The sequence below is a fragment of the Alosa sapidissima genome, chromosome 22 (genome assembly GCF_018492685.1).
Source record: "Alosa sapidissima isolate fAloSap1 chromosome 22, fAloSap1.pri, whole genome shotgun sequence".
Lineage (NCBI taxonomy): Eukaryota > Metazoa > Chordata > Actinopteri > Clupeiformes > Clupeidae > Alosa > Alosa sapidissima.
Genome location: NC_055978.1, coordinates 23,568,903 through 23,583,178, shown reverse-complemented (window position 1 = coordinate 23,583,178; position 14,276 = coordinate 23,568,903). Strand labels below are relative to the sequence as shown.

General features: G+C 41.1%; 1 protein-coding gene and 1 long non-coding RNA gene across 3 annotated transcripts; both read left to right on the top strand.

The window, feature by feature from the left end:
• Positions 1 to 2,286: 2,286 nt before the first annotated feature.
• rad51ap1 (RAD51 associated protein 1) lies at positions 2,287 to 5,804 on the top strand. Of its 2 annotated transcripts, none has more exons than XM_042079314.1 (9): positions 2,287 to 2,821; positions 3,233 to 3,282; positions 3,419 to 3,545; positions 4,076 to 4,182; positions 4,297 to 4,365; positions 4,503 to 4,649; positions 4,748 to 4,924; positions 5,024 to 5,191; positions 5,327 to 5,804. In XM_042079314.1, exons 1-9 carry the CDS (start codon positions 2,805 to 2,807, stop codon positions 5,452 to 5,454), a joined length of 990 nt encoding a protein of 329 aa, XP_041935248.1. In that variant the 5' UTR covers positions 2,287 to 2,804; the 3' UTR covers positions 5,455 to 5,804. The 2 variants fall into 2 exon arrangements, with proteins under 2 accessions (XP_041935248.1, XP_041935249.1); XM_042079315.1 differs by having other exon boundaries at positions 2,295 to 2,821; positions 4,512 to 4,649.
• Positions 5,805 to 6,094: 290 nt separating this feature from the next.
• On the top strand, positions 6,095 to 13,750 carry LOC121697696. The gene is made up of 3 exons (XR_006026518.1): positions 6,095 to 6,194; positions 6,432 to 6,486; positions 12,348 to 13,750. It is a non-coding gene; the product is annotated as an uncharacterized LOC121697696 (long non-coding RNA).
• Positions 13,751 to 14,276: the final 526 nt, after the last annotated feature.

Genomic DNA, 14,276 nt, shown 5'->3' with positions numbered 1-14,276 from the left:
TCAGAACAGACAATGTCCATGTGTAGCTCAAGGAACCCCAGATTGCACCAATCTCAGTGTGTGTTTTGATGAAAGACTCATACATGCATCACCCTAAACCACTTCCCAGAACACTGATTGCCTCGCACAGGAAATGACATCACAACTGCCCAAAAACTTGTAGATAAATAAATAAACAGATTGTTAATTGTTAAATGTCTCAGTGGGACATCTAGAAGATATCTGCAGTGGGTTTTTGAGGGTTCCAGACTGGTTTCTGAATCGTGTAAACTTTATTTGCAGACTACACCTCAGGGATCTGCTATAGCATATAAGAAACCACCGTGGTGTACATTCTCCTCGCCCAAAATATTATGAGCATGTGACTTTGTTTGGGTGTCTATAGTGTGGTGTGTGGGTGTGTTTTTCCTGCCTTTACTATGTACATTCTCCAGTGTTACTTCCTGCCGTGAGTAGAATAGAGCAAAAGAGGCACTATATAATCATGTAAACAGAGATGTCCAGACGTCAGAAAACTCGGTCTTTGCTTAATTTATCAAACACTCAAGTTGTTGTATTGCACGGCTCGTGGCTGGCAAAGCAAGACGTCTTCAACATAAGAGTCTTCATCACCTTAATGGCTTAGACACCTTTGTGCTTCCAGACATCAAATGAAAGGAATTGATATTTTGGTCCAGGCCTGTAGGAAGCACTGTAGGAGTGGAGGAATGTGTGACCACAAGGCTTTTTAGGTCTCTGTCAGTAACTACAGACGTTAGGATTATGAGCCTTTGCTCTACAACCCTGTCCAGGTCTTCGGCGTGACCAACTAAACCCAGCAGCCACCCACCTACATCATGGCAAATGACAACCCTCCAGAACTGGGGAACTGTGCCCTTCCAATATCCAGAGAGAAAAATAAGGGAGCCATGATTGCTTCCGGAGCGTGGGCGGCCTGAGGACGTGTCACTCTCATGTCACTTAGCAGGTCATATAGCCTATTCCTCTGCCCAGCGGTGTCTGGTAAAACAATGCCATCTGCTGGCGTAACGTATCCATAATAAAGTTTTAGTCTAACACAATGACTGTAAAAAAGACATAGCCTATTTGTCTACATTCATTGAGTCTGACCATTCTAGCAACATTATTGGATCACACAATCAATCACTGTTAACTTCATGAAAGGCAAGTAGAAACCTAATAGGTTTCTGGCTGTGACACAAAAATGACCTGCTGGTCAATGTAGGCTGCCATCAGTCAGACATATGGAAAGAGTGTAGGCTACTAGCTCAGAGTGAGGCCTATTAGTTAGGGACAGTTAGGCTTTCTTACCAATAGTTTTTTTTTACTATGTGTTCCTATAGGTGTCTAGTAACACTTCCCAATTTATCCACGGCCAAATCCTCGGGAAACGCCTGGAGAGCCCATCAAGTTTGCGGAAAGCAAGCGAAAATAATGAAAACATTTTTTTTTTACCAATATTAGCTTTTGACTAGGGGTTTTTAGGGGTGCTGAATCTATCCCAACCATTAGTTTTGAGTAAAAATGACCCCCAAGTCCATAAAAAAATCCATAACAAGTGGTTTTATTGAACAAATAATCCTTAATTGGTTTAAAATTTAACAAACCTTATCCAACTCCCCTGCACTCCCTCACTCCTGTTATCATCTGGCTGGTTGATGTACTGGCAAGAGTTACCATGACAGTTCCAACAAGCAGAAATACATTTGACTCCTTGTTTTTTTACAGCAGCACCTGAGAGTGTCAGTCGCCTGCACAGTTGCAGCTGACAAACTTCATAAGGCACTTCAGAGTGTAGGAGAACACTGGAAGAGCCTGAGTTCCAAATGTCCAGTTATGTTGTTCAGATATAGGGCCCAACCGCTTGACATCCGCAGAACATGCGGACTTACACCTAGGCTAGGCCTAGGCCTATGTCTGAGCAGCTAAAAAGAAAGCCTTAGGCAATTAAAGCAGGGTCAGAATCACACAATAGCCATAAATTGGTCCATTTTTACTCAGTTTTGTTTAATTATGTCTGACGAATTTTAACTTCTGAATATTAATAAAAAAAAAGATTACATGGATTATAGATGTGGACCATTGATTGACCTATAACCATAGGGGGCAACACTGCTTTGAAGCCAGAGTAGTTTTTACGCGGGTGTATTCTTTTGACTTCGAAGCAGCAGATACGACACATCAAAATTAACCCTCATGACGAGGGTAGCCTAATAATCGAGAGATGTATATTATTTAATTTGATGAATGTCCGTCAGTAGGCTACCAGACATTTGTCACAAATAGTGACTGTAATGCATTTGATTGCTTTTTGGGAAATACGCCTATCGTTACACTGGAATCTTCATGTTGAATGATCAGATAAATTTACTCAGTTCAGTTTCAGGCGGGTTTGTTATGGTTTTGTCCGCATAGGTTTCGCGACTGAAATCTTTAAAAATGACCTATTTGTAGGACAGCAAAAAGAAAGATAGGGGTATTTTAGTGTTTTAATAGTTTGTATGTAGAAAGACTACTGACGGTTGTCTACTGGTTTTTATTTATTCATTTTAATACATTGACATTAACGTTAGTGTAACAGCTATGACAATGTTGTAAAGTTACTAGCATAACGTTATTTATTAACGTTCATTACTGGTTGCCTTATATGTAACGTTATGTAGCATGCTGCTATTATGTCTGTTTGGCAACATTAACTAGGCTACAACTACATCAGGGGCTCGCTCACAAACCCACTTCACGTTAGCACTAGATCGTTATTTTGGAATATTTCTTGAGTGGAAATCTCCGTGCTATGGTATGCTATGGAACGTCCATCGAGGTGTGTGACTTGTAACTGTAAATAGTTAACATTAGCGCTTAACGTAACACAATTGAACTCCTCTATATATTCTGCTCTCTTGCAGTCAGTCAGGTGATGTTAAAAATCTGATTATTATTGATTATTATTTAGGATACTGAGGCTTATTGATGCTTTACTTGCTGATGCTGATGATTATCAAAACAAACAATTGCATTTGAATTGAATTAGACAATAAACTGTTAGAATCTAGAAGCTAGAACAACTGAACTTCTTGTAGCTAGGAGCGGAGGACCATCAGTTCGCATCTTTTCAGATGTGTTAACCAAAGAAATTATAACGATAGAAGTTATTGCTAACGTTAATGTTAATATTGATTTCCACCAACCAACACTCGTGACCTATTCCTGTTGTGTGAATATTTTTCAACAGGAACAGGAAGGAAATTAATTATAACGTTACAGATTTTCAAGACGATGATGGTATGTTAACTAACTTTTCATTTTGTTATAGATTTCGATACTTAGTGCACTATGCTTGTAATAATACATCGTTGCATTGTTTAGACATAAAACTGCAAGGAACGTTAATGTGCACAAACTCTTCGCTTTGGCTCAGATGAGGACTTTGCTGTGAAGGCCCCTGCTAGTAAAAAGGCTCGACTAGATGCTGAGAAGAGAAAAAAATCAACTGTCAAATCCGCGAGCCAGGAGAATGGACATCTTATTCAAGATCGTAAGGAGAGGTACGGTGATATGCATAGTAACTTACAACACCATCAATGAATAATTAGCCTAGATGATAAAACTCTTCAAAAAATATATCCAACACATTTTATCACATTGTCATGCTTAATGTTTGTGGTGTCATATTGCAGTATAAACAGCTCTTGTTTATGAAACAAAACCTTAAGGTGGATGTACATTTTTTTAATTAATTTACATTAGTGCATCTTTCATGTGACTTGCATGGTGAAACTCAGCTTACTCATGACAGCATTGTGTTTTTATCACGTTAACTTGATTGTATCCAGTTTCACTGTACAACCCAGGTTAGTCAAACATTTGGTAAAGTTGACGTCATAGGATCAGTGAAGCGGAACGATGATGTGCATTTGAAAGTCAACATCAGGCTTGGAGTTTCCAGCTGATTCTGCCCTAAACTGAATTCAAACACATCTCTTCTCTGGAATGATTAATGTTATAACAAGGTTATACATTTGGTGTCCATAGTTGTGGGAGATGGGTGATGTGTTTCATCATGTTTACATTTTAGGACACCTCTGTCTGACAAACTCTATGAAAGGGACCTAGAAGCAGCTCTCACACTTTCAATGCTTCAGACGACTGAAACGAGAGCAGTGGAGGGACTCGGTCAGCAAGGTTGGGATCTAAGTTGTAGTTATTTTGTGTATTCTCTCTCTCGCTCTCTCTCTGTGTGTTATGTGTCTATGTATACCGATTTCCCCATTGTGTGTGTTTGTTTTGTTCACACAGTTGATGAGAACCAAGCCCAACACTCAGCACCACCATTGTCCAACTGCAGTGTGGATAGCAAAAAACATGGTAACGAGAGAGAAAAAAATCTTGCACTTGTTTGTGCATAGAGGCAGTGTTTGCATGAACTCTGTAGTCTATTCAGGAAGTGCTTGTTGTCCTACACAGTTCATAAGATAAAAGTGATTTCTGTTACCTTTATGCATATCCCCAAGGGCTAAATGATATCACAAATGAGCAGTTATCCCCTAAATCATCCAAACAAAGGAAGGCTGCTTCCGTGGCACAGTCCTCCCTGAAGAAAGATAAAGATAGTGCTGCAGATGAGGACTACCTCCCACAAAACACACCTGGTAGCAGACTGTTCTTTCCCCTCTGAATATGATTAAAAAATGAGACTACCTATATTCTTTCAGTCACTCATGTGATATGCTTTATTTATTTTATTCAGACTCAGAGAGTGAATCAGATTTCAGTGAGGAGAACGAGAGCGAAGAGGAGGAATGTACCATCAAGAAAGGGCCGAAAAAGAGTAAACAGAGCAAGGGCAACAAGAAAACACCCCCTCCAAAGAAGGAAAAGCAGACCCCTAAGGCTACCAAATCTAAAACACCAGCCACAACAACAGGTAACGCTCAAAGGTGGAACAGATACAAGAAATACTGTACAAGATACATATTACAAAGTGTCCCTTTTAACCTAAAGTGTTACTTCATTCCCATCAAAGCAACTCCCTCCAGCAGCAGAGGTCTGGCAAGCCCCACCATCAGTCTAAGTCCAGTTACAACCAACACTGCACCCGCCCTGAAGAAACCCCCCGCTACTCCCCCCATGTCAAGCCCTGTACCCTCCACAAGTCCAGCTGGAGGTAGAATTCCCAAGTGGAATCCTCCAGGTAAAACTAGAGGGAAATCATTAAATGATTGGCCTTAGATACTTGTTATTGAGTTGAAATGCCTCCCAGTTTAGGCAGGTGTTTCAGCATTTGAAAGATGTGATTTAATTTGTTTACTTGTATTTGTGCCTACAGGTCAGATTGGAAGAAGTCCTAGTACTTCTCAAGGCGCTGCAGTAAAGTCTCCCGGTCAGGGCCTACGTTTAGGACTCTCCCGTATGGCCAGGGTGAAACCCCTTCATCCAAATGCTGCGGCTCACTGATGGCTGGCATCCAGTCTTCTGATATTTCAAACACAGCCTACAGAACTTTATGCCCCCATAAGTAAACCATCATCTGGATTAATCTCTAATAGCCACACAATTGAACGCAGTAATGACAAAGGTATTGAAACATAGCGGCTCCCTCTGCTGGATTCCTAAAGAATTTCCAGGCGTCTATATGTCAAACTTTGTACAGTATGTGTTGTCGGTTCATTTAATACCATTTATTTTAAAAGCATGTTGAATTTAATATGTTTCTACGGTAATGTCAGTCTTTTGTTTTTTGTCTAGTGACTTGTACATTTGGCTGGAATGGAACATTAAAAATTAACTTGAGTCAAAAACTCTAATAAGTCTGCAATCTTGTTTTATGAACATGAAGGTCACAGTTCCCAGGCGTGTGATGCATTGTTCGATGTTCGAAATTAAATTGTGTTGCTTGGCATTTAGAATGATAATGACGACTTGGAATTCTAACTCAACTGCTTTAGAACGCTAGACTCGACCCAGAGCTCTGCCCAAAGGTCCCGTTTGACGTTGGATTGTCAATTGCTTTATGACGTCACGCGCGGTTCATTATGACATTGGAGGCATATCAAATGTAATCCATAGCCTTTCAGAGATTGCTTCATTGTAGCTTTGTCGCTTTCATGAGCAAGACTACTCTCATATGCCGAATAAGACTTATCTTCTAAGGCAAACATGAGTTCCGGGAATCTCGGGGAACGACCCCCAGATAGGTGAGGAGGTTATAATTTAACCTAGTATGAATATTTGTGGTATGACGTTAATATTAATCTCGTTGAGAATTAAGTTCTAGGTGGATGTCCGTGAAACAGGTCCACGTTCAAATACATTGAAGTAGCCTATATAAGCCCAATGACGTGAATGAATTAGCCTAAATAGTTCATGTTATGGCCATAACCTGGCTGAAATGACGGTCGCCCAAGACATTAACAACATTTGTTTCATTTTAGACGTAAAACTGCGAGAAAGCCGAAAGACCGAGACATCCTGCCAGTACTGAGCAAGGTAGGCCTATGTGAATAAAAGCACACTTAGTTAAATGGTTGAAATAGGAATGGACTTTCCTGACCAACAATTTGGCGAAATGTAGGCTAATGCTGCACATATTGTCAGTGATTTGTATGTAACTATGAAATAGAATATGAATATGTATGTAACTATGAAATAGAATATGAATATTTTATATGGCTGGGCTAAAAAAAGAACCTATCAATAGGCAATAAGGAAAAACTATGATTATAGCTTATGCAGGGGTCTCAAACTCTAATGAGCCAGGGGCCACTTCTGCCAATGTCATCTCGTGGGAGGGCCACATCAGTGTTAAAGAATAATACAAAAAAAGAACGGCTATTTCCTAAAATACAATGTTTTTTTTTTCAAATACTGTATTTTCAAACACAAAACTACAAACAGAAAATGCAAGACTTTTTATCTATTTTTAGACACCTGTGCTAGCAACCTTAGCTTATAAATAAAATAATGATTAAATGAATACAAATTATAAAAACAAACAAAAAAGCATAAAAACAGGTAGGCCTATGTGTTTGTTTCACACCAAATAAAAATATTTTCCTCTCATAACTGTTTTAAACCAAACTAGGCGTCAGGGTTAAGAAAGCAACCATTGGATTTTTATATCAAAATTTCAAAACGCCATGGCTTGAAAGTGGTCAGAGATAAAATCCTACTGTAAATGTTAAAATCTTTGAGTATAAACAAAAGTTTATGAAGGGGGTAAATTTACCCATCTAATTTGGATGGCAAGCAATTCAGTAAATATTGGATGAACATATTTGAGCAGATTTAGGCCACTTTTTTGTCATATTACCCACATAACAAATTAACAGGAAAACACCTAAGATGTATACCAACAATAGTAAACTATTATTAGCCTATAACCACAAGGCCTACAATAAAGTATCCTGGTCAAATCAGTTCCTTTATCGCGGGTGACTTTGTAGTTCTTCAGAGCCCTATTTCTACAACCCCTGCTGTCTGTACCACGTCCATTACGGACACGATCACGATTACCACTGCAACCTCCAAGCTATGTTGGGCAGAGGGTCGAAATAAGCATGGTATGCTTAGTGGACACCGTGGTATACACGAAAAGACGCACCTCCATTCACACCATGACCATCACTGTCAATAGACGATCGATCATAATCTCCAACAGGATCTCCTTCAGAATCAGGATAGGTGAATAACATAGCCTACCCAAGACTTCATCACACGTGAACGTTTTTCAACATTTGGTGTAGGCCTGCTATGTCTGCTTCAATTTGTGCAAAACTATTACATCGCTTCCGCGTCATTACAAACGCACGTCTTCGAGTTTCTCGCATGTAATACAAGTATTTCCTGAAAACTTTGTGCAGCGATTTTGGTTTGAATCAAGCTCTGGATGTCTAGCAATTAAAGGAGAGTACAAATGAGATGTCACCGTACTTGGATCTATCGTCTATTTTAATCAGTATCGTTGTTTGTCGCAATTAAAAATACCCTCAAGGGCCGGATTACATTATTATTTTGACATAGGTCGCGGGCCGGAATTGGGCCGGACGCGGGCCGGGAGTTTGAGACCCCTGTTATATAGTGAACAATATTATTCTAAAGGGGAACACAGGCTGTGGCTTGGGCCTTCCTGGCCAAACTGCCCTGGGGAACATTTAGGCCCAGATTGTATCCCTAGAGTTAACTGAGCTGAAGAACTATTTGGTGACTGGGCCAGACTACCCCACCAATAATAATAATAATAATAATAATAATAATAATAATAATAATACCCACTTCTGTGAACTTTGCTTGCCATAGAACATTGCAGTCTTTCAGCAATGCAATGGCGCATCATCTTCACAGTAATCTTGCCCACCAGAGCCGAATATCTTATTTCTTTCTGTTCTTGGATGCTACAACACTTTCTTTAAAACACTTCAGCTCCAAGTACACACTTAAGAACTCATTTCAGCTTTGCCAAACAGAAGCCCTTGCTCACACATGCGCCAGGTTGTCAGTCGTCACGCTCGGAGTGCCCTGGGAGGCTGCATAACCTCTCTCTGCTTACTTGGCTGACACGGAGCCAGACCGGGCTGTCAGTCCACACGGCCCATGGACAGAGGCCAGCGAATGGATAGCCTAGCTCCATGAGGTGGCCGCTGACAGAGCCGTCAGAACGTGAGAATGCAGACTGGTCACTTACACCGTGTTTGGGCCAGAAGTCGCGTGTTAAGCCAAAATGCTGTACATGGTGTTGGACAGCTTGCAGGGCATTTGCTTGTTCGATGAGTGGGCTGGGGTTCGACTGGCCTGTTGGGGTGACATGGGAGACACCTGCTGTGCTTGTGTGACTAAAATATCTTCTTTCTGATCCATTACGTCTGCATGTCTCACCTAAGGGCCAATATCATAGGATCTTACCCATTTCTAATATCTGGCAGCTGGGGCAGTAGAGCTCAAAAGACACTGAGCGTCTGTCTTTCACCTGGCCATCCTCCAGTTTCACCACCAGTGTAATATTCCCAACTGTATGTGACCGGATCAATAGTGGAGATTGTTTGTGTCGACTACACCACCCTGGACCTAATGCCCAGGGACTCCAGAACAATACACCAGGTATCCTGAACCCAGTTTAGTCATCAATATGCACAGGTTCAAATACAAAAAGGCAGACACGTGAATTCCAATCAAATGAAATGTCCCTTTATTGAAAGCACTGTTGGGGAGGGGGAGGGAGGAGTGTGGTGTGAGCTGTTGCTGAAACTGAAAATAACTGGCAGGGGTTAGAAACATATAAAAACACACTTTATTTTAGTGTTCTTATTGTATCTTTTTACTGTCGTGTAGGATGCATGACACGAGTTAAATAGCACAAGCAATTCTAATACATCAGCTGGGAATGTTGCACACACCAAAATAAAAACAGAAAATTATACTGGCAGGCGGGGCTTACCTGGATGGGGGGGAAGCAGACTATCAAGGAAGGTGTCCACACGTGCACTCTCACTGCAGAAAAGTGTTACACCATTGTCACAGCAAGCCACCACCGATATTCCATAGTACACTCCAAAGTGAAGTTCACAAGCCCGCCACCAGGTGACTAGCTACCCCCGCCGAAGATAACCCACAGGCCTGCCAACACAAACTGATAAAAAAAAAAAAAAAAGGAGCACAGCAACCACAAACACCAGCATGTAGGTTATACCAATTAAAGATGTAAAGCTATTGAGCCAGGGAAATAATCCTCGCTGGGATAAAAGCTAGGCATGCAGACACTACAAACTCAGAAAACACGATCACACACACACACACACACACACACACTAAGGCAAAAGCAAAACAGACCAGCAAACAAAAAACAAACAAACACAAACCCGCCTGGGAAATCCCAATCAAGCAAAGAGCAACACAAACAGGTCAGCTACCGCGACACGGAGGAGCTGTGATGACGTAAACACAAAAATAAGTGAAAACTAATGCTATGGACAAGACAGCAGCGTGACAGCACTAAACAAGCAAACTTGACGAAGCCATGCTACCTGTAACAAATAGTCAACACTTACAGTGTATCAAAGTGTCTCAAATGCCACACCAAAAGCTACAACATTCCGGTTTCATACATACCAAACACTTGCAGTCACTGATTAGCCGTAGGCCTAAAGAACGCTTAAAAACAGACACGCCGTGCCGTCGTCATAAGCTGCAAGCATACATAAACAAAGAGCAATTAAGACTCCGTAAGGCTAATAAAGGGAGATAATAAATATTTGGAAATGCATACCTGCAGGGGAGAGTTATCTAATGCTAGACAGGTCAGGTTCCATACAGCCACAGCAGAGTATAAGGAGACGCAGAGCTACAGATGGAAAGAGTAAAGTATTAAAACTAGGCATGACTAGCTTAACCAATGCAGCGAAATTGCAACATACCTGGCGATTGGCTCCTGCGTGAAACCCAGGGACAAACCGAGCGAGAGACAGAGAGGAAGACAGTCCGACCTACTAGGCACCTTTATACCATGGCCTTATACCAGGATCTGAATGAATGGATAGCTACATGCCTGCCCCGCCCCCTTCGTTAGAGACCAGTGTGTAAGGTAAGCAGGAGGAGACAGACAGAGCGAGAATGCAACTGGCTACATGTACATTATAAGAGAAGTTGAACAGTGCACATAGAGACTTAGCATTTGCATTTAGTAGTATATTCGGCTAAAGGCTATGATATGGTCCCTCGTCTGCGTCCCGCGCACGCAGCACTGGTGAGAAAGCAGATGAGATGAGATGAGAAAGCATGAGGTTAAATCATGTGTGTCATGATTGTAAAAACCATGGCTATCTGTATATCTTTGCCAAGTGCAGATCAGTACAGAAGGCATCAAAACATTGTTGGGGAGGGTTATGCTTTCCCCCCCAATTCTTTTGGAGGGTTATATTATTGCTGGCAAAGGAGGGTCAAGTATTATATGACTAAAGATACTAAAGCTCCTCTGGAAAGCCCTTAAATAAAAAACGACCAAGTCAAGTCAAGTCAAGTCAACTTTATTTCTATAGCACATTTAAAAACAGTTGAGTTGAACCAAAGTGCTTACAAACAAACATAAAACAATGACAATGGTACAACAACAATAATAATATAACATGGGGGAAAATAAATAAATAATTAAAATAATAAACAAATTAGTCAAAAATAAAATAAAGAATAAAGAGTGTGTGTATGTGGGGGGGGGGGGGGGGGTATTAAGGTAGATTAAAAGCTTGGGAGAAAATGAAAGTCTCTAAGTTAGACTTAAAGCAGTCAATGGTTGGAGATGACTTAAGTAGACTATTCCAGAGTTGGGGGGCAACAGCAGAGAAGGCTCTTGGTTTTAAGGCGTGTTTTGGGGATACAGAGAAGATTCTGAGATGAAGACCTAAGTGATCTTGGAGCGCTGTACGGAATTAGTAGGTCACCTATGTAACTAGGTGCCAAACCACTGAGGGCTTTGGAGACAGGGGCATAGATTTGCGTGTGGACCGAATGACGTGTCCACACCAATGTCAAATTACTACTGAAATGTCCCCACCAATATTCAGGTTGAAATGGGGAAAAAAGCGCTTAAATGCGCTACACAAAGAGTTAAATCATTTCTCACTTCAGTGCTGCGGATCATCCCGTACAGATCTTGTAATGTGCAGTAGCCAATAAGGGTAAATCGCGCTGATTTGAAGTTACCTATAATAACTACCAGTCAGCCGCAATCTTCTGCGCAGCATGGCGCAGCGCTTCAGCTTCACTTCACTACAAGGCATATGAAGTGCGTCCAAATTCACCCATTCTTCTCTGTTGAACTCCTCGAGAAGTAGGTTACTCATCACACATGTGTCACATGAAAGAGCCTTTTCTCAGCTTTTAAACGGTGCTGGCTAGCCACTATTTGCTGTGATACACAGTTCGCGAGGAAAATAACTTCAAGAGATGTAATAATTGTTCTCTGCGCCCATCTCCACATCCATTCGTCTCGGTGGAATATCATAACCCTACACACTCTTCTTCACGCAACACATGACAAACCATATATCAGAATAAACAGCAGACCTTACCGAACACAGAGGTGTAATGCATTCCCGTATAGTTAGCTGTTCCAGAGTAATCCGGTTTTGAAATAAATTGTAGCAAAATTCAACATTGTCTTTAGGCTTTAAAGGAGTGATAGAATGATGATATAGGGTATTTTGTGCTGATCCTTAAGGTCTCTGAATAGGGTGTGTAACATTGGTTGGGCTGAAAATGGCATATGTGCTGTTCTGTGCGCCCTAATGCAAGCCTGGTTAAAAGCCCTAGAATGAAACGAGAGGTTTTCTTCCTTTTATGGTATGCTCATGAATATTTAGATGACCTGCGTGCTGATTGGTTTGTTTACAACGAGCGAAGCTCCGGAGCAAAGAGGCAAACATGGCCGACAGCACTCACTGAAACAGCCAAGGTGGAAATACTATGGAGACAGGTGTTGAACAGCATATTTGAGCCTGAATCAAAGGAAGAATCTGAAATAGAGGAGCAACCAGTCGCCCATAGATTGGAAATGACTACTTCAGAGTGCTAAGTTTTGTCATTTACTTGAGTTTGCCACTCGTAGCCCAGTTAGCTAGCTGTAATACTCGCACGTTAGTTAGTGTCGTAGACTAAGCTAAACATTGTATTAGGTTCGTTTTTAGCATTGTAAGCAACAGAAGTTATTCATTTGCACACAAACAAATGTTTTACAACTTGTACCCTTTTTTTTGTCAAGATGTCCAGTTAGAAACTAGCTGAAAAGTTTGTAGCCCGTCGTGGGCAGTTCAGGCTATGCTGTAGTGAAAGGAGTGCTGCTTGCAAGGAAAGTACTCGTTTTAGTCAGTAAGTATATTCTCCTGGTGAATAGGTCATCTGATTAGGAGTTACATACATACATTATTGTAGTGGTAATATGCGATCTTACAACAGGATGTCCAGTTAGCTGGGCAGGAGCTCTGTGCAGTTCGTAGGCTATAACGTTATTGCTGAAGTGAAACGAGTAGCCTACTGCTCGCGTCAATGAAAATATTACGTTTGTGTCAGTAGGTCTAATGTACTCGTTTAACTACTATCCTGCTGATTAAGTCATCTGATTATCGAGATTTTTACGTTCTTTCCATGTAGTAATGTATGATCTTACAACGGGACGTCCAGTTAGCTGGGCAGGAGCTCTGTGCAGTTTGTAGCCTATGGCTGAAGTGAAACGAGGTCAACGAAAATATTACTAGGCCAATTTGTGTCAATGATAAACTTTATTTCTTTTTTTTTTTTCAACAATCGTCCAGTGATACTCTGATGTAAAATATAAAAAAATAAATAGTAAAAAAAAATTGCTTTTCCACCCTGTTCTCGTTGCAGGCAATGAAGTGACTTGGCCTACAGGTCTTTTGTGAGCAGGAGCTGGGGTTTCCTTAGAAGAAGCGTCCGTGTCATGATCCCCTTGTGTGTGGTGCTACGCATATGGAGGGAACTTCCGGATACTTCAGGGCAGTACGTTGGATTCAGACCCCTTTTCGACTGAACCGCGTGACACATGTTCAGCAACAGCATCCTCCATGGAAGGTCTGTCTAGCTGAGCACACAAGTCCTGGGGCACAGGAATCCGCTGGACGGCATCCCAATAAGGAAGAGGGTCTTTGATGATCTCGAAGAGGACAAGAAAAAGGACTTATATTGGATACTGTAATACAGTGCATTGTAGGCTGTATATTGTATAATAAACAAATTGTATGACCCTGAACATTGTGCTTTGTTTACAGTACTGATGATGATTGACACCAGTAGCATCAGGTCTAAGACAGCCTGTTGTGTGTGAATCGATAAGTTCTTTTTAGTGCCTATACTGTTGCACATTTTGATTTGTTGTTTGTAATAAAAACATATATTTTTATTAAACTTACAAATTGTTTGGCAAGTCTGTACATAGTTTCTCCTTGGCTGTCTTCTGTTGTGGGGACTCAGCATTGTCATTGAAGTGCATGGCTGCTAGATAAAACCTAAACCAAACAACAGAAATGTTGTAACACAAGTGAAAGTCACTTTTGCATGCACACACCAAGCTGTTAACTCACAGCAAAAGCATTTGCTAATATTCTAAGCTCCGCAAGATGCCACACTTAGAGCATCTGTTTGGCATGCTGCCGTTCTTGTAATGTTCTAAAATAAGAACGTGCAAATAAATCCATTGTATCTAGACAACACGGTTTTCAACATATCGACTAGCCTGGCTAGCGCCACCACTTCTCAATGAGACGTGGTCTGGGAAC